The sequence below is a fragment of the Panulirus ornatus genome, chromosome 48 (assembly GCF_036320965.1).
Source record: "Panulirus ornatus isolate Po-2019 chromosome 48, ASM3632096v1, whole genome shotgun sequence".
NCBI lineage: Eukaryota > Metazoa > Arthropoda > Malacostraca > Decapoda > Palinuridae > Panulirus > Panulirus ornatus.
The window spans coordinates 21652163-21678842 of record NC_092271.1 but is presented as its reverse complement, the minus strand read 5'-3'; the positions used below and the strand labels follow the sequence as shown (position 1 = coordinate 21678842).

General features: G+C 39.6%; 1 protein-coding gene across 7 annotated transcripts in view; it reads right to left on the bottom strand.

The window, feature by feature from the left end:
• Positions 1-26680, bottom strand: part of Ogdh (oxoglutarate dehydrogenase Nc73EF) — a 111661-nt gene that overhangs the window by 30955 nt on the left and 54026 nt on the right. For 4 of the 7 annotated variants that reach the window (XM_071690113.1, XM_071690118.1, XM_071690116.1 and 1 more), the window contains exons 11-14: positions 23769-23878; positions 21180-21350; positions 17913-18162; positions 13525-13685 (exon numbers count right to left, since the gene is read on the bottom strand). In XM_071690113.1, the coding sequence (XP_071546214.1) occupies positions 13525-13685; positions 17913-18162; positions 21180-21350; positions 23769-23878 (692 nt within the window). Of the gene's footprint in view, positions 1-4716; positions 4735-13524; positions 13686-17912; positions 18163-21179; positions 21351-23768; positions 23879-26680 lie in introns of all 7 variants that reach the window. The other 3 variants (XM_071690112.1, XM_071690117.1, XM_071690114.1) reach the window with 1 other exon arrangement.

Here is a 26680-nt window from a genome sequence, read left to right as displayed (position 1 = left end):
TATTGTTATCAAAGATTCACCAGCCCTAAGCTGGTGCAGGCCCTTGTCTTTGGATGGCCTGTTTCTCACTGTTCCCTTACACAAAATATGAATATGGAATGCACAAAAATTGGATAGTATGAAATGAACAGCAACTAGATAAGTTGGGAATATCAAAGTGCTGAGGATAACCTCGATTAAATAATCACAAGTTACTTACTTCCTGCCCCAAAGAGTCCCTTCTATCTTTATAAGGGTCCTACAGCACTCAGGAAGCTGACCATGTCCACTAGTAAAAAGCCCATAGGTCATAAAGTGTTGTGATTTTGTGTATGCTTCTATGTACAAAGAGTGCAGGGCAAATAAAGGTTCAGAATCACAGATGCATTGTGGGCATGAAAGGACTTGGGATATCATGAAACAGTGTTTATAGTGAAATATGCTGCCAGTTAGTGTTCTGCAGGTGATAAGTATAATGGTTAGTGTTTTGTTCTGTGGGAGACTGTCCAATTAATGTGACTAAAGCTATATGTGTATCTGTCTGGGGTTAAAATAGTAACTGAAGACTTCTGTAGGGATACAGACATTCTGTTCTGGGTGAGCCACTGTTCTAATTGTACAGTATAGTGCTGCATAACTGACGTTGCTTTTGTGGCGTTAGGTTTTCTTGTGATGTGACAGTGAGGTCACCCTGCATACAAAAGGAACTTCATGATGAGGTTTGCTTGAGGTAATATGATGTAGTGTATGAAGAGACTGAAGATAATTGGCAAAAGAACTGCTCCTTGGGAACTCTGCTGTAATTTTACTGTTTTAGGAGTGAATCCATTGTGAATTACACCGGGTATGGTAGACACCAATGAAATTGGTCAACCACATTTTGTCATCACTGAGGAAGATGGAGTCAGTATTTTTTGTGTGAGGATGTGTCAGGGACAGAGTCAAATGTTTTGTTTGTCTTTTGCCAATAGTACTGTTTGGGAAGGGGTTGTGTTTGATTGAATTCACTTAAGATATGTTGCGTAAGCTCAGAGTGTAGTGAAGTGGCAGTGTTTGTGTCTAATGCCATGATGTTTTGGGGAAAGTGGGATGTTTTCTTTGATTGTTGTAGATCATCTTCACACAAAGTTTGGGCACAGGAAAAAAAGTGATACAGGATGGTGTGTGTGTGTGTGTGTGTGTGTGTGTGTGTGTGTGTGTGTGTGTGTGGGAGGGGGGGTTAGTTGGGTGGTTAGGAGGGTTTTAGGATTGGTATCATAATGACATGTTTCTAGATATTGGGGTTTTGTTGAGAAGCCAATAATTCAAAATATCTGTGCCTATATTGCAATGTGAAAGTCTGATTTGTCATCAGGAGAGTTCTCTAGGGTTTTAATTGCATTGTTTGTATCAATGGGAGTGAAAGGTGGATGGAGAGTTGCTTCTGGATGGATTTTGTTTATTTTTCATGTCTTTCCTATTTAAGGATGAGGACAGCTTATGGGTGGTTTTTGAAGTGTCTCATAAATATGTTTGTGTGTTCTCTGGGAGAAGGGATTTTATTGGGAAGGGTCAGGATTGCTTCATATGCAGAGGCTGGACTGGTGCAATAAGAGTGGATTTTTTTCAATATTTTTTCCATAACTGATCGCCATTTCCCAGATTAGTGAGGTAACACCATATACACACACAAAAAGGCCACATTCACTCACATCCATTCCCTAGATATCATGTAAAATGCAACAAAACCACAGCCCCCTATCCACAACAAAGCCCCACATACCATTCCATGGTTTTCCCTAGCCGCTTCACATGCCCTGGTTCAGTCCAATGGCAGCACTTCAACCCATGTCTATCTATCACATCTTTCCAATTCACACTATCCCATGCATGCCTTTCACCTTTCTGCATGTTCAGGCCCAAATAATTCAAAATATTTTTCACTCCATCCTTCCATCTCCAATTCTGTTCCCTCTTCCTTGACCCCTCCACTTCTGACACATACATCCTCTTTGTCAACCTTTCCTCACTCTTTCCCTCCTTATGTCCAAACCATTTCAGCCTACCCTCTTCAGCTCTTTCAATCATACTCTTTTTATAACTAAACCTCTTTCTTGCCCTTTTATTACTTAATAAAACCACCACACACTACATACTGTCTCAAAACATTTCAATTCCAACACATCCACCCTCCTCCACACATTCTTATCTATAGTCGATGCTTTGCATCCGCACAAATCACTGGGACTACTTACACTTCCAGTGAAAACTCTTCCCTGTTTTCCATAACTTTCCATTTACCACACAATATTGATAGCATTTTCCATGACATCTCCTTTGCTTTCACTGGGGTTGCGTGGCTCCACCTGCTTGTGGTTGCACAGCGAGTAAGAGGCTGTATCATCTTTAGTTGACTTTATCAAAGTGCTTTTCACTTTAAAGAAATCCATTCTGTCCTGGCTACAGAGGGAAGCACAGCTCAAGAGCTTTAAGGACCATAGGATGAAGGGTCCTGTGGTCATAGGCACAGGACCTCTCCGTGAAAAGAATCTTGGGTTGTGTGATAATAATACCTTATGAGAGTGGGGGCTGGAAATTCTCCCTTCCAATCTTTCTTTCCAAAAAGAGGAACAATTTTTAGCGAAATGAGAATCTTTTTCCTCTAAGGCTTCATCATATGTTTTGGATGCTATCTTGCTCACAAGGGAAATAGCAAACATGTACATATTCATACTTGCTTACTTTCAATCCATTCCTGGTGCCATTCCACCTAACAAGGAAATAGCATTGCTGCCCTCTACTTCAGGAAAACAGACAAAAAAGGTCACATTCATTAACACTCACTCTCGAGCTGTCATGTGAAATGTGCCAAAACCACAGCTCCCTATCCATATCCAAGCCACACTACCTTTCCATGGTTTACTCCAGACGTTTCACATGTCCTGGTTCAGTACTCTGATAGCATGTTGATCCTGGTATATCACATCATTCCAATTCACTCTATTCCTTGCATGCCTCTCACCCTCCTGTGTGTTCAGGCCCCTATCACTCAGTATGTTTCTCACTCCATCCTTTCACCTCCAATTTGGTCTCTCACTTCTTCTTCCCTCCACCCCTGACACACATATCCTCTTTGTCAATCTTTCTTCACTCATTTTCTCCATATGTCCAAACCATTTCAACACACCCTCTTCTGCTCTATCAACCAGACTCTTTTATTATCACACATCTCTCTTACCATTTCATTACTTACTTGATCAAACCATCTCACGCAATATATTGTCCTCAAACATTTCATTTCCACCACACCCACACTCCTCTGTACAACCCTATCTATAGACCATACCTCACAACCATATAATATTGCTGGAACTACTGTTCCTTCAAACATACCTCTTTTTGCTCTCCGAGATAACGTTCTCTCTTTCCACACATTCTTCAATGCTCCCAGAACCTTTGCCTAAACCCCACCCCTATGACTCACTTCCATGGTTCCATATGCTGTTAAGTCCACTCCCAGATATCTAAAACACTTCACTTACTCTAATTTTTCTCCATTCAAACTTAGCTCCCAATTAACCTGTCCCTCCACTATGCTGAACATAATAATCTTGCTCTTATTCACATTTACTCTTAACTTTCTCCTTTCACACACTTTTCCAAATTCAATCTCTTCTGAAAAAAAAAAAAAAGCTCTTTCAACTGGTGACGAAGACAGATTTATTAAATTTTTTCTCTATATTCACTGAAAAGTGTCACAATGAGGGCAAACTATATATCTACAGTTGCTGTGGTCTTTGGGTTAAATCCATCATGCACTCTGTAAACTGTTGTGTTGTCTTCATTTTCACTTTGTAAACTGTTGTTGTCTTCATTCTCACTCCATAAACTGTTGTGTTGTCTTCATTTTCATTTTCCTATGCCCTGCCAGGAGATCGAGTTTTCTCCTAATGGCGTATCCAAAACTGCTTATAATGGTCTCCCGATATACACAAATAAGACAGCTTCCTGCTAGCATCATCTGAACTCCATAAAATCTTGTTTGTTAACATAAGTTGTAGGGTGGGATCCCATGTGATGTGTAAGCATTCTGTTTTCTCCTTATGGTTTTCTCTCAGTACATAATCCTTGTGGATAATTCTGCAGGCTAGTTAGAGTTGCAGGTGACATATGGCACCTATGAATGCCTCCAGTCAGTAAAGGAACCACTGGTTCCTTTAAATTCAAGCAGAAAAATTCAGACCATATGAAGCAACATGGCTGGGACTACTGTTCAGCTGTATGCTATATCAAGTTATGAATGAAAAGGTTAAAAGGATGAAAACATCCAAGTTTTTTCATCACTGAGTCATTTTGGTGTTAGGAATAGAGAGAATTTTCACACAAAGAGGATGAAAAGATTCACAAACTGTTAGTCACAACAACAGCTCTGCTTTACATTTGATTCACAAGAGATTAAACGGATTCCTTTTTCTGCACTTTAACAGACATTAATGCAAACAAAAGGAAACACGAGAAATTCACTTGTGTTCAACAAAGGCTTCTGTTAAAACAAGTAACAAGCATTATTTAAAGCAAATCCCAGGGAATGTAGTATTTGGTATTTAATGCTAATGTCAACCAAAACAACTTCAAAGTACAAAAATACAATTAGAACATTAGTGTTTGTAAATAAGCCACCAAATTCATGTACACAAAGTTACTGAACACTAATCATCTAACAGAGGCTGCTGGAGACGTTATCATCTACCGGCTTACAGGGGTGTCATTTGTCATCTGAAATATTAACAGTAGTATCATACATGCAGAGACATACACAGGACTCTTTCATTAATATCTTACTGAAATTTCTACACTAATAGATTAAACACACCAAAATTACCATCATAACATATAAGTGTACTTAATGAATCATTTTTCTGTAAGACCAAAAAGTTGGTATGAATTTTTCTTCAGTCTCTTATGTAAGATATGTATGGTGACTACTAGCCCCCAAAGTTTATGCTACTAATACTTCAAACATGCCTAGCATTACAATGAAGTTACAACATACTTCGACAAAGAGAGTAAAAAACAGCAGGACATCTGCAAAACTAGCTACATCTTTAAATATTCTTATCTAACCAGTTCACATGAAATGTGAGAGAAAGATTGAAAAGAAAATAAGTGACAGAAATACTAAAAGGGTCATCAAACAGAAATCTACTGCCCAACAAAATATCTGAGAAGAGTTTGTCACATTACTTAAGTCCATTCCTTCTTTCCAAATCAGGCATTAATTCCAATTCACTTCTACACATTAAAAGTGTACAAAGAAGAGATAAAAACTGATTCAACTGATTATGTGACTAAAACATACCATGAACAATAAAAGATTTGGGGGTTGAAAAGATATCATGACAAACGTTTAGCAGCTTTGACTGGTTACATCAGCTAATGACATGTACCCTTTTACACCTCAGTAGTGTATAAACAACTACATCTATACCAGTTCTACATAAATGTATTCAGGGATAAGTTCACTAATCACTACCAGTCAAAACATGAAAAACATATCTTTTATAATTCCAAACATCTGCCAAACAAGGTGTGGGTACAAATCATAAGCTTTCAAGAGTGAAAGGGTTAAGATTACATGGGATAACAAATACTTATGCACCTTCACATTAAATTCATCTCCAAACCACTTCTTAGGAGTACTACACAGAGGCTTTTCTGTGCTTTGTATAGTGACTCAACAAATACAGACTTTGAAAAAACGAAACAGTGACATAATCCAGTGTGTTAGTGGTTCTAAATCAAGGTGAAAAGAGTATACCATTATAGGTACGCTCCAATAGGATCTAAAGTGCATCTTCTATCCTGGAGGCACTATTTCTAAGCTGAAGGCTTTGGTCATGGACAAAAGTCCTTGGTGGGGCCAGATAATAAATGAATCATAAAATAACATAAGATTAAGTAAAGAAAGATGAAGAATAATATTCAATGGGTTATGGATGATGTGGAAAATCTCCCTTTTGAAAAAGAAAAATTTTTGTTTGGCAGAAGAGATGAGGAGGTATAGTACCAAAGCTTATCTGTGAAAGGAAAGAAATACACAATACAACAGCCTACCCTTTGGTTAATGACACTGTACTAATACTGGTAGGTCCTGAAAACAAGGAAAAAAAAATCAAGAAACCAAAGGTAAGGTAGCAAAGCATGGAAATCTGCCTTTGCTATTTCAACAGGTGTAATAATTGTCTAAATTCTTTTGTAATGGTGACTGGGAATAAAATGAGAGATGAGTACACAAACTTGAGTGGCAATTTAATGCTTTCATGAGTACACACAGAGATAATGTACCTAAGGGTGAGCTGCTGCAAGTGATGCAGGAATAGGAAAGAGGGCAGGGTGAGCAAGGGAAAGGTGAAATGACATGTGCAGGTACGGCAGGAGTCCCATAGCACTAGCATGAGAGGTGTGACACGGCTACCACAGGATAGTCATGTCTTTCTTGGATTTTGTCATGAAACTAGAGGAAAGGTGGTGCACTAAAATACAGAGAGACTGTGCAGGAGGATAGAGGAGTTGCTGAGGTCCTGTGGCTTCGTTGACAGTGTGACATGAGGGAGGAGGCTTGCTGAGTTCTGTAGTTCAAAATGTGCAAGATGTTGCCATGTTTGTGCGGCAGGGAAAAGGCATGACTAAGATCCCATACAATCAGCTTAAGAAGATTGACAGTAAAGATGCCAGAAGAGGCCACAGGAGTTGAGACATCATCAAGCCCATGCCAGGGAGTGATAAGCCAGGAGTCACATAGAGGACATTTCCAGGTGCAAGGAATGCCCAACATTCTCACTACGGTAGAAGGAAAAATTTTATGCAGACTGGGTAACTGACAGCTACCAATTCAAGCGCAGAGCAATCTATTTCATTACCTTAGCAAATAATGACACATTTCCCTGCCTCAGCAGCTGACTATGAACCAGTAATATTCCCATGTTTCTAGTACGTAATTTGAAAGCCATCACCAACAATTTGACTATTTTTCAACAAAATACAAATAAAACAGAAACAAGAAAATGAGCAGATCACTTATGATAGGTCAAGAAACAGTGTTCACTTTCAAATATTTTTCCCTCCGAATCCCTTCATCTGATCATCTGCTCTTTAACCGACAATCTACTTCTGTCAAATTCATGGAATAGTTCTGGATTTTCATCTGCCTTATTCATAATACTCTTTTCAAAAATTCCCTTTCCTCCTTTATTCTGCTACACTCATTCCTTGCTCTCTTACACCATGCATCTGCTGGCTAGCTGCAGTGTCACCTCCATCTCCACAACTACACATCTATTAACTCCCATGCTTTACAACATCTTTGATCAAACTGTTCTTCACTCCATATTTGTGGCTATAAGTACACATTCCAACTCCTTATTTGTGAATTTCACAAAACTCTTCACCACAATACCCTAGTTCCTGGCTACTGAACTCTCCCAATCTATATTACCGTGGTAATTGTTAAGTTCTGTGTAGTCTCCACGACTGCACCTCCTCCTAAAAACCTGTCTCACCTATACTATTTTCACTTCCTTGTTTGCCATCGAATTGACATCTTCATATCCATTTGTGGCAAGAGGTATGATATTTCAGGGAATAACATATTATTTGCCATCAGTGCTGAAATAAGAGTATGTATGAAATAAAAGTGAGTATGGAATAAGATTAAAGTTTTTATTTATTGTACTATGTCGCTGTTTCCCATGTTAGTGAGGTAGCACAAGGAAACAGACGAAAGAATGGCCCAACCCACCCACATACACATGCATATACACAAATGCCCACAAAAGCACATATACATACATATACATTTCAACGTATACATACATATACAAACACAGACATATACATATATACACATGTACATATTCATACTTGCTGCCTTCATTCATTCCCGCCACCACTCCGCCACACATGAAACAAGCACCTCCATCCCCATCCACGTGCGTGTGTGAGGTAGCACTAGGAAAAGACAACAAAGGCCATATTTCTTCACAATCAGCCTCTAGCTGTCATGTGTAATGCACTGAAAGCAAAGGCCCTTTCCACATCCAGGCCCCCACAAAGCTTTCCATGGTTTACCCCAGATGCTTCAAATGTCTTGATTCAATCCATTGACAGCACATCGACCCTGGTATGACACATCGTTCCAATTCACTCTATTCCTTGTGCGCCTTTCACCCTCCTGAATGTTCAGGCCCCAATCACTCATAATCTTTATCACTCCATCCCTCCATCTCCAATTTGGTCTCCCACTTCTCCTGGTTCACTCCACCTCTGACATATATCCTCTTTGTCAATCTTTCCTTACTCATTCTCTCCATGTGTCCAAACCATTTCAATACACCCTCTTCTGTTCTCTCAGCCACACTCTTTTTATTACCACACATCTCTCTTACCCTTTCATTACTAACTCGATCAAACCACCTCACACCACATACTGTCCTTAAACATTTCATTTACAACACATCCACCCTCCTCCGCACAACCCTATCTATAGCCCATGCTTCACAACCACATAACATTATTAGAACCACTATTCCTTCAAAAATACCCATTCTTGCTCTCCGAGATAATGTTCTTGCCTTCCACACATTCTTCAATGCTCCCAGAACCTTTGCCCCCTCCCCACCCTGTGAATCACTTCCACTTCCATGGTTCCATCCACTGCTAAATACACTCCCAGATATCTAAAACACTTCACTTCCTCCAGTTTTTCACAATTCAAACTTACCTCCCAATTAACTTGTCCCTCAATCCTACTGAACCTAATATATATTCCTCTTATTCACATTTACTCTGAGCTTTCTTCTTTCATACACTTTACCAAACTCAGTCATCAACTTCTGCAGTTTCTCACTTGAATCAGCAACCAGTGCTGTATCATCAGCAAACAACAACTGACTTACTTCCTAAGCTCTCCCATCCACAGCAGACTGCATACTTGCCCCTCTCTCCAAAACTCTTGCATTCACCTCCCTAACAACCCCATCCATAAACAAATTAAAAAACCATGAAAACATCACACATCCCTGCCACAAACTGACATTCACTGGGAACCAATCACTTCCCTCTCTTCCTATTCATAAACATGCCTTGCATCCTTGATAAAAACTTTTCACTGCTTCTAGCAACTTACCTCCCACACCATATACTCTTAATACCTTCCACAAAGCATCTCTATCAACTCTATCATATGCCTTCTCCAGGTCCCCAAATCCTACATAAAAATCCATCTGTTTCTCTAAGTATTTCTCACATACATTCTTCAAAGCAAACACCTGATCCAGAAATCCTCTACTACTTCTGAAACCACACTGCTCTTCCCCAATCTGATACTTTGTGCATGCCTTTACCCTCTAAATTAATACCCTCCCATATAATTTCCTAAGAATACTCAATAAACTTATACCTCTGTAATTTGAACATTCATCTTTATCCCCTTTGCCTTTGTACAATGGCACTATGTATGGATTCTACCAATCCTCAGGCACTTCACCATGGACCATACATACACTGAATATCCTTACCAACCAGTTAACAACACAGTCACCCCTTTTTTAATAAATTCCACTGCAATACCACCCAATCCTGCCGCCTTGCCGGCTTTCATCTTCCGCAAAGCTTTCATTACCTCTTCTCTGTTCACCAAACTATTCTCCCTGACCCTGTCACCTCGCACACCACCTCGACCAAAACACCTTATATCTGCCCCTCTATCATCAAACACATTCAGCAAACTTCACCACTACTTGTTATTACCTCCCCATTAGTCCCCTTCACCGATGTTCCCATTTGTTCTTTTGTCTTACACACTTTATTTACCTCCTTCCAAAAAGCCAGGAGCTGGTGAGAGGACAAGAGCAAAGGAAGGAGTAGCACTACTCCTGAAGCAGAAGCTCTGGGAGTTTGTGATAGTGTAAGAAAGTAAACTCTAGAATGATATGGGTAAAACTGAAAGTGGATGGAGAAAGATGGGTGATTATTGGTGCCTATGAACCTGGTCATGAAGAAAGATCATGAGAGGCAAGCGTTTTGGGAGTAAGCTGAGTGAGTGTGTTAGCAGCTTTGATGCACGAGATCAGGTTATAGTGATGGGTGATTTGAAGGCATGGGTGATTTGAAGGCAAAGGTGAGTAACGTGGCATATGAGGGTATAATTGGTGTACATAGGATGTTCAGTGTTGTAAATGGAAATGGTGAAGAGCTTGTAGATTTGTGTGCTGAAAAAGGACTGGTGATTGGGAATACCTGGTTTAAAAAGAGAGATAAACATAAGTATACGTATGTATGTAGGAGAGATGGCCAGACAGCATTATTGGATTGTGTGTTAATTAATAGGCATGTGAAAGAGAGACTTTTGGATGCTAATGTGCTGAGAGGGGCAACTGTCTGATCGTTATCTTGTGGAGGCGAAGGTGAAGATTTGTATGGTTTTCAGAAAAGAAGAGAGAATGTTGGAGTGAAGGGAGTGGTGAGAGTAAGTGAGCTTGGAAAGGAGACTTGTGTGAGGAAGTAACACAAGAGATTGAGTGCAGAATGGAAAAAGGTAAGAGCAAATGACATAAGGAGAGTGAGGGAGGAATGGGATGTATTTAGGGAAGCAGTGATAGCTTGCACAAAAGATGCTTGTGGCATGAGAAAGGTGGAAAGTGGGCAGATTAGAAAGGGTAGTGAATGGTGGGATGAAGTAAGATTGTTAGTGAAAGAGAAGAGAGAGGCATTTGGATGATTTTTGCAGGAAGCAGTGCGAATGACTGGGAGATATATATAAAAGAAAGAGGCAGGAGGTCAAGAGAAAGGTGCAAGAGGTGAAAAAGGGGGCATATGAAAGTTGCAGTGAGAGTATCATTAAATTTTAAGGAGAATAAAAAGATTAAAGTATTCAGTATAAAATAAAATTTCCAATATCCTCCCCACACTTGTAATTCAACTTCCCTCACACTAAAATGTTAAAGGAAATGCACAAAATTTCTAATATTCATATAATTTACCACTTTTGCTGTGCATGTTTATGATATAGAGGTACAATGAGAGAGCAAGTTCAACAGAAAGAAACAAACATAATCTTCACAATTTCCTTTTATCAAGAACAGCCAATTATGTCATTCACAGCCACCTCCATGCACTCACTCAGGACTGGACCAGGCCAACACAAAGGTAGTTACAAAAATTTCTGAGTATTTTCTGTTAGTTTTGCAGGTAAATCTATCATTTCAAGAAGGCATCTTTCTCTATCATCTTTTATTTTTTTAAAAAGATGGGTATGAACCAGGAGAAAATACTCCAATTTAAGGGTTAACTTTCAGTGCTGTTGCATGTGATTTTATTTTACTTTAGTCAATTATAATTATTCAAATGGTGGCAATCACTTTAACTTCCAAAGTCATGATGCAACTGTATATGCTAGTGCAGCAAGTGAGGACTATGCATCTAAGCAGGTATCTTTATGGCTGGGTAGTCTACTGCAAACTCCAACCCTGGGAATTCTATGCACATGCTGTTCTTGTAATTGTGTTGTGTGAATGTATATATTCCTGCTCCTTGCATTTACAAACAATTACATATTTTTTACTTGCATTTCCTTAACCCAAGACTGACCTCACAAAGAACTTTCATTACATCTTAATTCTGTGGTAATTCACATTATTTCTCGGAGAGTTTACTAGGTTGGTCAAATTCATGAAGTGATTGTAACCCTGAAGCTTCGCTGATCCCAGGATTACCCTTGGCACTCAGTGTAGCTTCTGACAAAACTAGCTTTTGACTGACGATCAATAAACATCACCTAAGATCTTGTGGTCTGAATTTTGTGGCATGATACCTGAACAAAGAGAATTGTTACCCTGCATTCCTAGGTTGTCATTCATGAAAATACCTATACACCACAATCTTAGCATATCTACTGCCACCAACTGATTCCACAAACTCAGTAAAATACATAAAAAACAGGGGAAATATATGTCTTACCTCACTCCCAATCTTAGCAATGGTCTTCATTTCAAAATTTTCAAATTATAATCAATAAAACAATAATTATGGTAAACTATACTCTTCACACATTTCTAATACAAAATTCTCAAATTGATTTTTACCTTATTCAAGAATCAATAATCATTCAGATACAAAAATAATGGAGAAGATGAGGGAACTAGTGAAGTCTTCCCTGGGAAAACAACACTAGGAGGCACATTTAGACCCCTCAGGTGGAAAATGAGAAAAATATGCAGTTGTAGCCACCAGATTAGAGTGTGCCCTTCCAGCTTGTCACACAAATTCAAAGGTTTTGTTCATATTCTTAAAATTCTGGAGGCAATTTAGGTAAGTGCAATTTATGAAGAGAATTGAAAATGCAGGAATTATCAGGACAACAATATATCAAAAAATTAGTGCCAAAAATTTGCCAACTTACGACATATACATAAGGAAGGTGACAATATAGAACTTTTGATTGACAGGTTAAAGGACCTAGATGAGGACAACAGCCTATAAAAGCATCTAAAATACTGCATTTCAAACTATCTTTCTAGGGCATGGCGATCAAGTTTCCTTAACCACCTTGACAGACCCTAATAAATCTTAAGAGATGATGAGGGAAGTTATATCAAATGATAATGGGCTTAACATGAAGAAGCCAAATGTCAATTTTCAAAGGTGCTCCGACAAGACAATGAATACACCTCAGATTAGAGCTAGGCTTCAAGGTTACACAAATGACTGGTTTTTGGAGAGGTCAAGACCTTACGAGGTATCATCAAAACAGGTCAAGACCTTACCATGCATCAACAAAAAAGCTGAGGCAAGTAAAAAGCACACAGCTACTCTACTTATTGGTAGTCTAATCTCACATCTTGAATGGCTTGTCACTGAGTCACCCAAGCACACTCTTGAGTCCCCAGTCTCCATAGACTGTATATCACATTAATGAGATAAGCCTTACCTGCAACGAAGTCCCTCACTAACTAGTAAGCCCATTTTCACAAGCCCATGATGTGTCATGACTTGGACTGTAACATTTTGTCCAAAAATTGATTGCTAAGAACATCGCAGGAGCAAGTGTTCACATCCCTAGCATATTGCTGCGACTCATACACTTTCTGGCCAACTACTAGTGTTGCCAACATATTCAAATTCAGCTCCATATCTAAATCTGATATCAAATCTTTTAAGAGTATTCTCAATCAGTCAAGTCAAAAATATTCAATAGAAATAGTAATCAGAAATAAAAAAAAAAAGGGGGGAAATTGTGTACAGTGTGGCATATATATATGATTTATTTAGCTCAACATTCACATTAAAACACCAAAAAAGATAAAATATCCAAAAATAATGTAAATCAAGATGTGAGACTCTCTCAACATAACCCCAAACTCTGAGTCAGGAAAAATATAAATATCTAAGTAATAATCAAAACTTTCTCTAAAACAAAGTTACAAAATAATGAAGAAAATCAAAAGTTGTTTTGTCTTTTGTAATTCATTCTTTGTATTTCAATATAATCCTGTCTGTAACTACAAATACCTTTTGATGATGAAGAATATGGTGGCGATGTGAGAAGGTTCCTCTTTCTACATCCTGACCAGAAAGCCGCACATGGATACCTTCCTTTAGTAGGGAACCAAATGCCACTGCCTCACCCATTGCCCAGTCCACAGTACGTGCCTTAACCATTTCCATGCGGCCTGTAGAGGAAAACAAAGAATTTCAAAAATCCTATTACAATAAATACTCTTTCAGTCATGAAGAGGCATACATCACGCTTATTTATCAGAAAGGAGACAGGGAGGAGGTGTTGAACTATAAACCAATCTCCCTGATAAGCATGGGCTGTAAGGTACTGGGAAAAAATCAGAAAGCAACTGAACCTGTACTACATGGGAGGCTAATTCAGAAACTGGATCACCGGGCAGGAACAAGGAGGAAGACTTCTTAACTGGATACATGGGATGAGGTCACCAAATGAGTGACGAAGAGTTCAGTTCTGGGACCATTATGCTTCTTGATTGGTGTAAATGACTTGCCAGAAGCTATGAATTCATAACTGAACATGTTTGCTAATGATGCAAAGATCATGATGGAAAAGAAAAATGTGAATGATTGAATCAACTTGCAAAGAGTCCTTGAAAGACTACATTTGGTCTGACACATGGCTGATGACGCTCAACCTGAGTAAACATAAAGTAATGGGGATAGATCACAGCAAAGGAAGGCCTCTTTATGATAATCATTTAAGGAAATAAATTGCATGTCTATGTATGTGAGATAGACTTGGAAGTTGACAACATCCTGAACCTGTTGCCAATCTCACCATATGGAATACTTAAGAAGGTTCACGGATAAGGAAACACTCGGCAAACTGTTCACATCTTGCATAAGGCTAAAACTCAAATATGCTCACCACATTTAAATCATGACAGCTGAGTTAAAAGGAAGGGCTAGAAGCCATAAATTTACCCACCCTGGAGGAAAGAAGAGTGAAGGATGACCTGATCACAATCTTCAAGTCTTTAAAACAGACTGATAATGCAGACAGTGAAAAGTTCTTCAAGAGATGTAGGAATACACTACCTAGAGGACACCATACATTATTAAGCAATAATAAGAGATGTGTGGAAATAAAAAGAGCGTGGTTGAGAGAGCAGAAGAGGGTATTTTGAAATGGTTCGGGCACATGGAGAGAATGAGTGAGGAAAGATTGACCAAGAGAATATATGTGTCGGAGGTGGAGGGAACGAGGAGAAGAGGGAGACCAAATTGGAGGTGGAAAGATGGAGTGAAAAAGATTTTGTGTGATCGGGGCCTGAGCATGCAGGAGGGTGAAAGGAGGGCAAGGAATAGAGTGAATTGGAGCGATGTGGTATACCGGGGTTGACGTGCTGACAGTGGATTGAATCAAGGCATGTGAAGCGTCTGGGGTAAACCATGGAAAGCTGTGTAGGTATGTATATTTGCGTGTGTGGACGTATGTATATGCATGTGTGTGGGGGTGGGTTGGGCCATTTCTTTCGTCTGTTTCCTTGCGCTACCTCTCAAACGCGGGAGACAGCGGCAAAAAAAAGGAAAAAAAAAAAAATCTATTAAGAAAGTTGTGGAAAATCTTCACAGTACAAGAGTGGTCAATGATAACAATAAAATGAATGAAGAAATGTTCAAGATGAGGGGTACTACAAACGTTGAACTCCCTCCCTAAACAGTACAAATATGAAATTACAAATGGTTAATCAAACAACAAATATCACTCCAAAACTTGACTTATGCTTCCCAAGTTTAGTAACTGTACCTAATGAATATGGGTAATATTTGCATAACTGGGATCCCCACCCTTAACCCTACAAGTCAGCAAAAAGGACAGGGAAGCCCAACTTCCTTACACAGACTCTTTTATTTATGGGAGGGTATTGATTGAGAGGGTGAAGGCATGTACAGAGCATCAGATTGGGGAAGAGCAGTGTGGTTTCAGAAGTGGTAGAGGATGTGTGGATCAGGTGTTTGCTTTGAAGAATGTATGTGAGAAATACTTAGAAAAGCAAATGGATTTGTATGTAGCATTTATGGATCTGGAGAAGGCATATGATAGAGTTGATAGAGATGCTCTGTGGAAGGTATTAAGAATATATGGTGTGGGAGGCAAGTTGTTAGAAGCAGTGAAAAGTTTTTATCGAGGATGTAAGGCATGTGTACGTGTAGGAAGAGAGGAAAGTGATTGGTTCTCAGTGAATGTAGGTTTGCGGCAGGGGTGTGTGATGTCTCCATGGTTGTTTAATTTGTTTATGGATGGGGTTGTTAGGGAGGTAAATGCAAGAGTTTTGGAAAGAGGGGCAAGTATGAAGTCTGTTGGGGATGAGAGAGCTTGGGAAGTGAGTCAGTTGTTGTTCGCTGATGATACAGCGCTGGTGGCGGATTCATGTGAGAAACTGCAGAAGCTGGTGACGGAGTTTGGTAAAGTGTGTGGAAGAAGAAAGTTAAGAGTAAATGTGAATAAGAGCAAGGTTATTAGGTACAGTAGGGTTGAGGGTCAAGTCAATTGGGAGGTGAGTTTGAATGGTGAAAAACTGGAGGAAGTGAAGTGTTTTAGATATCTGGGAGTGGATCTGTCAGCGGATGGAACCATGGAAGCGGAAGTGGATCATAGGGTGGGGGAGGGGGCGAAAATTTTGGGAGCCTTGAAAAATGTGTGGAAGTCGAGAACATTATCCCGGAAAGCAAAAATGGGTATGTTTGAAGGAATAGTAGTTCCAACAATGTTGTATGGTTGCGAGGCGTGGGCTATGGATAGAGTTGTGCGCAGGAGGATGGATGTGCTGGAAATGAGATGTTTGAGGACAATGTGTGGTGTGAGGTGGTTTGATCGAGTAAGTAACGTAAGGGTAAGAGAGATGTGTGGAAATAAAAAGAGCGTGGTTGAGAGAGCAGAAGAGGGTATTTTGAAATGGTTTGGGCACATGGAGAGAATGAGTGAGGAAAGATTGACCAAGAGGATATATGTGTCGGAGGTGGAGGGAACGAGGAGAAGAGGGAGACCAAATTGGAGGTGGAAAGATGGAGTGAAAAGGATTTTGTGTGATCGGGGCCTGAACATGCAGGAGGGTGAAAGGAGGGCAAGGAATAGAGTGAATTGGAGCGATGTGGTATACAGGGGTTGACGTGCTGTCAGTGGATTGAATCAAGGCATGTGAAGCGTCCGGGGTAAACCATGGAAAGCTGTGTAGGTGTGTATATTTGCGTGTGTGGACGTGTGTATGTACATGTGTATGGGGGGGGTTGGGCCATTTCTTTCGTCTGTTTCCTTGCGCTACCTCGCAAACGCGGGAGACAGCGACAAAAAAAAAAAAAAAAAAAAAAAAAAAAAAAAAAAAAAAAATCTAATTACTACAGGCCTATATTCTGAAAGCATCCCTGTGTTACTACAGGACTTCTTTTCCAGAGGCTCCCGCAGCTCCATAGCTTTACTCAGTAGTAGGGACAGGATGGACTCCTTTGAAGCAAGAAATTCTTTGAGAGACTGTACTATATTTCAACTGACAATGAAACAGCCTTGCTAGAGGTGACTAGTTAAGCATGGTGCAGCCTTAAGAAGGCAGAGTTTGGTAATACCTCATCAGATAGTCACAAAGATAAATGAATAATCAGATGATATGGTAATGCACAACATTCGATGAATGAAAGTGTAGTGAATGAGATTTACAACAGCACTGCAACTGTTTGGCAAGGAAAAGAAAATGAAGGTCTTCAGGATATAGAAAAACTTAGTAAATAACTTTTTAAAAATAAAAGCTGATTTTACGGCACATGATATGTATACAAAGCAGGTAATGGAAACCAGGCAGACAAATCTCCCTGATGCATCATCCTTGTGTGTAAAGTGTTCATAAAAAAAAAGGACATATTTTAGTTCAGAGTATCATTATTACATACTTTTCTTTACAATCAATAATCATCTTATCATCATCCTCTAATGCCTACAGTATCCTTAATACAGCTGAAATACTGTACACATATTTTCACATCAGTTATATGTACATGATATCAAACTGGCTGGCAAATGATAATTCTTTAAAAGAGGACACAAATACATTTTAGTTCAGTGTCAATATCACATACTTTTCTTTACAATCAATAATCATCTTGTTATCATTCTCTAATGCCTACAATTTCCTTAATACAACTTAAATACTGTGCACATATTTTCACATCAGTTATATGTAAATGATATCAAACTGGCAGGCAGATGATAATTCTTTAAAATAACAGCATTTGTATCAGTTTACGTCAGTAAACAAAAGGAATGTGCACATCAACTAAATAAAAAAGCATAAAATAAGTTTCACAGGGTTCAGTCTTTTATGATAATGAGCAGCCTTCCAACCACACATTTCACAAGAGTGTTTTCTGTTTATAACTGTACTTACTGCTCAAGATACGCTGCAGACCACGATGAATCTGAAAATCACTAGCATTTGGTGGTGCACTTGAAAATCGCTTGCAAATATGGGTGATAGTGTCTTCATGAACACCAGTTGGGCTGGCTTTCAAGGGATCCTTTCCTTCAAAGAAGCCTGACCATGGGGAATCAATCCAGTGTTTGTTGAAGACTCGTGTTTCTGATTTCGCTGCAGTGAAAGCATCTTCAAGTATCTTTTCATATTTATCCCTCACTTCCTGTTGATATATACATAAAAGATTTTTCTTAGCTACTTGCAATAACAGCTCTGTTGCCAAATACAGAATTCATGATTAATGAAATACAATATAATGTGCTACTGAAAGTCATATTGTCTTTGAAAAGCTTAACTTTTAAAGAGCACTAAAATTTCAAATTACATTCTAATTATATAATAAGTAAACCTCATAGATTTACATGACCTATCCCACAAAACAATTTCATAATAGACTCCCACAATCATAACACTGAAAAACCATGTTCAGATGATAATGACTAAAAAAAAAAACATTAAACAACAACCTCCCAAGTCAATCTTAAATTTCACTCCATTACAAAGACAAATCAGAAATTACAGTGCAGAATGTATGAGTTATACATTCTCACTTGCATTCTAGTTATGACTCATCTCTCCAACACTACAAATTTGGATTCAACATATCAAATGACCCTTCATCTCCAAAATGCAAATTTCGTGAAGAAGAAAAAGCCTTCTCTTAACCTGCACAGCACGCATCAACAGAATTATACATGAAATACCACAGCACTTATTAACTTATGTCCCACCTGGTGGACAAGACTGGTTTTCTTAATCCCATCCATTACTGTCCCTAGTATACTTGGGCTGAGCTTTTGTTTAATAAACTGAGTTAAGTCACTCATATTTTGAAATATTCATTTATTCATATCATTTACCATACCTGATCGCCGTTTCCTGCATCAGTGAGGAAGCGCCAGGAAACAGATGAAGAAAGACCCATCTACTCATATACAATGATATATACATACATGCAGATACATGCATAAATACATATGTATACACATCAACATATACATATACACATACATATACACATACATACACAGACATATATACAAATGTACATATTCATGCTTACTTGCTTTCATGAATTCCAAGTGCCATCCTATCCCACATGAAACAGCATTGCTACCCCCTGCATTAGTGAGGTAGTGCCAGGAAACAGAAGAAAAAAGGCCACTTCCGCTCCCACTCAGTCACTAGCTGTCATGTGTAATGCAACAAAACCACAGCTCCCTATCTACATCCAGGTCCCACAGGCCTTTCCATGGATTACCCCTGACATTTCACATGCCCTGGTTCAGTCCATTAACAGTACATCGACCCCAGCATTCCTGGCGTCATCCTGTCCCACAGGAAAAAGCAATGCCACCCCCTGCATTAGTGAGGTTGTGCCAGGAAACAGATGAAAAAGGGCCACATCCACTCACACTCAGTCTCTAGCTGTCATGTGTAATGCACTGAAACCATAACTCCCTATCTACATGCAGGCCCCACAGGCCTTTACTTGGATTACCCCAGACATTTCACATGCCCTGGTTCAGTCCATTAACAGTACATCGATCCCAGTATTCCCAGCGCCATCCTGTTCCACAGGAAACAGCATTGCCATCCCCTGCATTAGAGAGGTACTGCTAGGAAACAGACAAAAAAAGGCCACATTCACTCACACTCAGTCTAGCTGTCATGTGTAATGCATCAAAACCACAGCTCCCTATCTACATCCAGGCCCCACAGGCCATTCCATGGATTACCCCAGACATTTCATATCCTGGTTCAGTCCATTAACAGTACACTGACCCCAGTGTACCACATTGTTCTAATTCACTCTATTCCTTGCACGCCTTTCACCTTTCACTCCTGCATGTTCAGGCCCTGATCACTCAAAATCTTTTTCGCTCCATCCTTCCACCTCCAATATGATGTGGTCTCCTGCTTCTCCACCACTGGCACATATATCCTTTGTCAACATTTCCTCACTCATTCTCTCCATGTGCTTGAAAATCAATTTCCTGAGATAATTCCTGTGGGGTTCTAGATGTGTTTTCTGTCATTATCAGCAGAAAAGAGCATAGTAGGAGTCATTTCTCTCAACAATGGCATTACAGGCACTTACTTATGTTTGTAGATGACAGCAAGCTGAAGCATCTCTCAGATGGGGTGCAAGCACCTGACTTAATTTTGCTCACTCTCCCATTGTTTTTATACTGCCCAGTATTATGAATGATGATGAATATAACAGTAATGACTATGCAGACACTCACAAATGATAATACCCTAGACAAAAATGTAAAGAATACGGGGTGAATTTGTTGAAAATGAAATGTTTGAGATCAATATGTGGTGTGATGAGGGTTGATTGAGTAAGAAATGATAGAGTAAGAGAAGGGTGAAGCCGTCAGAGGAGTATGAATGATAAGAGTTGAAGAGGGATGCTGAAATGGTTAGGGACATATGGAGATGAGTGAGGAGAGGATGACTAAAGAGCATATACACATCAAAAGGGGAGTGACCCTGGAAAAGGGAAAACAATGGAAGAAGGATCGAGTGAAAAATGTACTGAAGGCTTGGAACCTGGATATGCTGGGAGGTGGAAAGAGTGCAATGGATAGAGGGAATTAGAGCCATGTGGTTACAGAAAGGTCTGTTGGGCTTGGTTGTGGATGGGGGTTCTGGTTTTGGTGCACTATACATGACAACTAAAAACTGGATGAGTGAATGAGGCCATTTTTTTGTCTGCTCCTGGTGCTACCTCACTAACAAGGGAAACAACATATGTATAAAAGAATTTTTTTTTAACGGTGTATATTTCATTAAAAGTCAAAGAGAAAACAAACAAAGGTCATAACATGAAATCAAACATGACTCTTGTTAATAAAGATATTGAAAAGTTCTTTAACAGTAGAGAACCAGTGAATGAATGGAATTAACTGATTGTTGAAATTGTGAATGTTGACAGCAGACAGAAGTTCTAAAACGTGTAAGATGGAACTGAAAGTTCAAGATATGAGGTACAACAAGTAAAGAACTTTCTCCCCAAACAGTTCAAAGAGATGATTACATATAAGTAGCTACACATACAGTACGAAGTTGATGATTCAGTAAATCAATCTATTTCAAAGAATAATCACATTCTAACTAGAGGATAAATCTGGGATCTAATCACATAAAACCTTACATGGCAATAGTACTAACCTTTGCTTCTACTGCAGTGACAACTTCTTCCTTAATAAGTTTTTCTGCATACAGATCAATAACTGGCTTTAGCTTTCGAATTCTGTTGTACATGAGGGGCTGTGTAAACATTGGCTCATCAATTTCATTGTGACCATTGCGTCGATAACACACCAAATCAATAACAACATCCTAAAAAAGAGAAACTTTTTTTAAAGATTATTTCAAAAACTGGCAAATAATGAAATACTCAAAAGATATATAATATGACTTTCTCACATGATGGAGTGAAAACGTTTTGAGCAATCAGGGCCTGAACATACAGGGGGGGGTGAGAGGTGTACAAGGAATAGAGTGAATTGGAATGATGTGGTATATCGGGGTTGACGTGCTGTCAATGGACTGAACCAGGGCATGTGAAATGTCTGGAGTAAACTATAGAAAGGTCTGTGGGGCCTGGATGTGGAAAGGGAGCTGTGGTTTTGATGCATCACACATGATAGCTAGAGACTGAGTGTGAACAAATGTGATTTTTTTTTTGTCTGTTCCTACGCTGCTTTTTTTTTTTTTTTTTTTTTTTTTTGGTATGTTTGAAGGAATAGTGGTTCCAACAATGTTGTATGGTTGCGAGGCGTGGGCTATGGATAGAGTTGTTCGCAGGAGGATGGATGTGCTGGATATGAGATGTTTGAGGACAATGTGTGGTGTGAGGTGGTTTGATCGAGTAAGTAACGTAAGGGTAAGAGAGATGTGTGGAAATAAAAAGAGCGTGGTTGAGAGAGCAGAAGAGGGTGTTTTGAAATGGTTTGGGCACATGGAGAGAATGAGTGAGGAAAGATTGGCCAAGAGGATATATGTGTCGGAGGTGGAGGGAACGAGGAGAAGAGGGAGACCAAATTGGAGGTGGAAAGATGGAGTGAAAAGGATTTTGTGTGATCGGGGCCTGAACATGCAGGAGGGTGAAAGGAGGGCAAGGAATAGAGTGAATTGGAGCGATGTGGTATACAGGGGTTGACGTGCTGTCAGTGGATTGAATCAGGGCATATGAAGCGTCCGGGGTAAACCATGGAAAGCTGTGTAGGTATGTATATTTGCGTGTGTGGACGTGTGTATGTACATGTGTATGGGGGGGGTTGGGCCATTTCTTTCGTCTGTTTCCTTGCGCTACCTCGCAAACGCGGGAGACAGCGACGAGGTAAAAAAAAAAAAAAAAAAAAAAAAAAAAATTTCGTGTGTGGCAGGGTGGCGACAAGAATGGATGAGGGCAGCAAGTATGGATGTGTACATGTGTATATATGTATATGTCTGTGTATGTATATGTATGTATACCTTGAAATGTATAAGTATGTATATGTGCATGTGTGGGCATTTATGTACATACATGTGTATGTGGGTGGGTTGGGCTATTCCTCTCTGTTTCCTTGCACTATCTCACTAACGTGGGAGACGGTGATTACGTATAATAAATAAATGAACAAATAAATACATAACCACTCTTTCCCACGTTAGCGAGGTAGCACCCGGAAACAGATGAAGAATGGCCCATCCACTCATATATACATATATGTATATAAACACCCACATACGCACATATACATATATATACATATCAACATATACATACATACATACACATGTACAAACATACTTACATGCCTTCATCCATTCCTGTCACTACCCCACCCCACAGGAAAACAGCATTGCTATCCCCTGCTCCAGCGAGGCAGCGCCAGGAATACAGACAAAAAGGCCCCATTCGTTCACACTCAATCTCTAGCTGACATGTGTAATGCACTGAAACCACAGCTCCCTATCCACATCCAGGCCCCACAGACCTTTCTATGGTTTACCCCAGACATTTCACATAACTAAATAAATAATAAAAATAAGTGTGTGTGTGTGTGTGTGCATGCATGTGTGTGTTTGCAGGGCATGGTTGTGGATAGGGAGCTTTTGTTTCAGTGTATTACACATAGCAGCAACAGAGGAGATGCGAGTGGACACAAGATATAACCATACCTATTTCCAATAATCATATGAACCCAGAGCCCCTTTTATAGGCCTCCTACAGCTTAAAGGCTGCACTTCAAGCAAAAGCAAGAAATAATGGGCATCCTTTGGAGTGATAAGTTCCTTGATGAGGCTGTACTCCTTTTCATCCATCAACATGATACAAACTCACAGGTGACTTTCAATCATGGTGCACCCACATGCAGAAAGAATCCAGCAACATCCCTTTATCCAAATGGAAAACTTTAAAAAAGCATGACCTGTGTACTGCAGTCATTCTAGAGAAGATAAAAAAAAAATTAAAATCTTTGAATATGGAGAGATTAAATGCGAAAATGTTTTGGCTAGCGTTGATGAAGTAGGCTCTATTGTATGGGGATGGGGTAACAGCTGTTTCCAGTGTTAGTCTTAACCATGATTAGTTGATTTTTTCTGAAGCAGCTTATCAGAACATATATCTGGCTGACTTCAGACAGTTATAACTTTGGAATGGCACTTGATTTTCATAGACACCCACATTTGAATTAAGTACATCAGCCAATAAGTGTCAATTACAAAAAACAAATTCCTTCAAATCAAAAATTATTTTGGAGTTCATACCTTGTGGAAAGTGTGACGCCAATCAGCAGCCACATTACAGACATGCATAACAGCCTCTGGGTCATCCGCGTTGACATGGAAAATGGGGGCATTCACAACACGAGCAACATCTACAGAGTAAAAAAAATTTGGTTCATATATCAAAGGCTAAATAATAAAAAGGTACTGCAGCATATGTCAGAATAATCTAACATCTCACTTGAAATCTAGGAATCTTAACTATCTCACCTCTTGACCCCACCCCAAAAAATAGTTTTTATTTTCATGAAAACAATACTAATCTTCAAAACATGGTCCCAGTTGGCAGCCAATCAGATGAAATTAAAAAATGGTTACATTTTGCAATCACTGTTCATTTATATTATAATCCAGAGTAATTTTCAAGATATTTTTTGTATCATAGCTACTATGGAATGGCCAGGAGATATCAGAATCAGTGTAATCTCGGACGAAAAGAAGACAGTATGCAAAAATGAAATGGTCTAGGAATTCCTTTATGAAATGATAAATTACATTCAAATTGACAGATGAAAATAAACAAAAAATTTATAACATTCTCTTTGTACTGGCCTGGTTCACTGCTGAGTAAGGGGTGCAGAAGGTATGGATCACATGCTTGACAGCTCACAATAAAAGAAAATGACATAAAGGTAATGTATTCCTATATCAAACACACACAAATCTAACACCTCTTATACTCATGGGTTGATGGAATGCAATCTACAAGCACAAACTTCCTCTCTAGCTTACACTTAAATGTAGACAACAGGTAACTCATATACTCAATTTTATTCTAAATCAAAAGTATCCTTTATCCCTAAGGAGAGTAGAGTAGACAATCATCCACATATCCTGTGTTGTAAAAGCAACTAATTGAGGAAGAGGTGGGCAGATGGAGACTCTCCCCTCCCTGTATTTTTCCTCTGAAAGGGGGACCAGATGAAGCCATGCAAGGAGGCTCCTTTTGATTCAGGATGGGGTATCTATAAGTGCATTATCTAACCAGGATGAGAAAGGATACATGATATGTTTTCAGAGAGGATCATGGATGTTCAGACTGAATAAAACTGAACTCACAGCATAGGGAGAAGAATGATTTGGGAATGTCTGGGGTTACTGTGAGGGTGAGAGCAAAGTTGTGAGTGACATTTCTGGTAAGGGAGCTATAGGAATGTTAAAGATGTACTTTGTACATCTCGAGAACAGAGTCAGTGATAACTAGTCAGGTTGTGAGACCTATATCACTCGATGTTGCACACAATTTCAAAAGTGGCTAGCTACACTTCAGACAACATACCCAGAAACCTATACGTCTCATTTGTAAGTAAGGATTATGATATACTTGAAAAAAGGACCCAGGTGAGGCTAACCGTAATCAGTATACAGATATTTCATTGGTAAAGTAGATGGTCACAGTCAGGGAGTATGTGAAAAGTGTCTCAGCAGGACAATATACACATGTACATAATTCATACTGTCTGCCATTATTCATTCCCGTCGCCACCCCACCACACATGAAATGAAAACCCCCTCCCCCGGCATGTGTGTGAGGTAGCACTAGGAAAAGACAACAAAGGCCACATTCGTTCACACTCAGTCTCTAGCTGTCATGTATAATGCACCGAAACCACAGCTCCCTTTCCACATCCAGGCCCCACAAAACTTTCCATGGTTTACCCCAGACACTTCACATGCCCTGGTTCAATCCACTGACAGCACGTCGACCCCGGTATACCACATCATTCCAATTCACTCTATTCCTTGCACGCCTTTCACCCTCCAGCATGTTCAGGCCCCAATCACTCAAAATCTTTTTCACTCTATCTTTCCACCTCCAATTTGGGCTCCACTTCTCCTCATTCCCTCCACCTCTGACACATATATCCACTTTGTCAATCTTTTCTCACTCATTCTCTCCATGTGACCAAACCATTTCAAAACACCCTCTTCTGCTGTCTCAACCACACTCTTTTTATTACCATACATCTCTCTTACCCTTTCATTACTTACTCAATCAAACCATCTCACACCACATATTGTCCTCAAACATCTCGTTTCCAGCACATCCACCCTCCTCCACACAACTCAATCTGTAGCCCATGCATTGAAACCACAGCTCCTTATCCACATCCAGGCCCCAGAGACCTTCCCATGGTTTACCCCAGATGCATCACATGCCCTGGTTCAGTCTACTGATAGCACATTGACCCCAGTATACCATATCGTTCCAATTCACTCTATTCCTTGCACACCTCTCACCCTCCTATATGTTCAGGCCCTGATCGCTCAAAATCTTTTTCACTCCATCCTTCCATCTTCAATTTGGTCTCCCACTTCTCCTTGTTCCCGCCACCTCTGACATATATATCCCCTTTGATAATCGTTCCTCACTCATTCTCTCTATATGTCCAAACCATTTCAACATACTCTCTTCTGCTCTCTCAACCACACTCGTTTTATTTCCCTTTTATTTCTTACTCGATCAAATCACCTCACACCACATACTGTCCTCAAACATTTCATTTCCAACACATCCACCCTCCACCACACAACCCTATCTATAGCCCATGCCTTGTAACTATAAAACATTGCTGGAACTACTATTCCTTCAAACATACCCATTTTTGCTCTCCAAGATAACCAGATATCTAAAACACTTCACTTCCTCCAATATTTCTCCATTCAAACTTACATACCAATTAACTTGTACCTCAACCCTACTGAACCTAACAACCTTGCTCTTATTCACATTCACTCTCAACTTTCTCCTTACACACACACTTTACCAAACTCAGTCACCAACTTCTGCAGTTTGTCATATGAATCAGTCACTAAAGCTGTATCATCGGTGAGCAACAACCGACTGACTTCCCAGGCCCTCTCATCCCCAACAGGCTGCATACTCGCCCGTC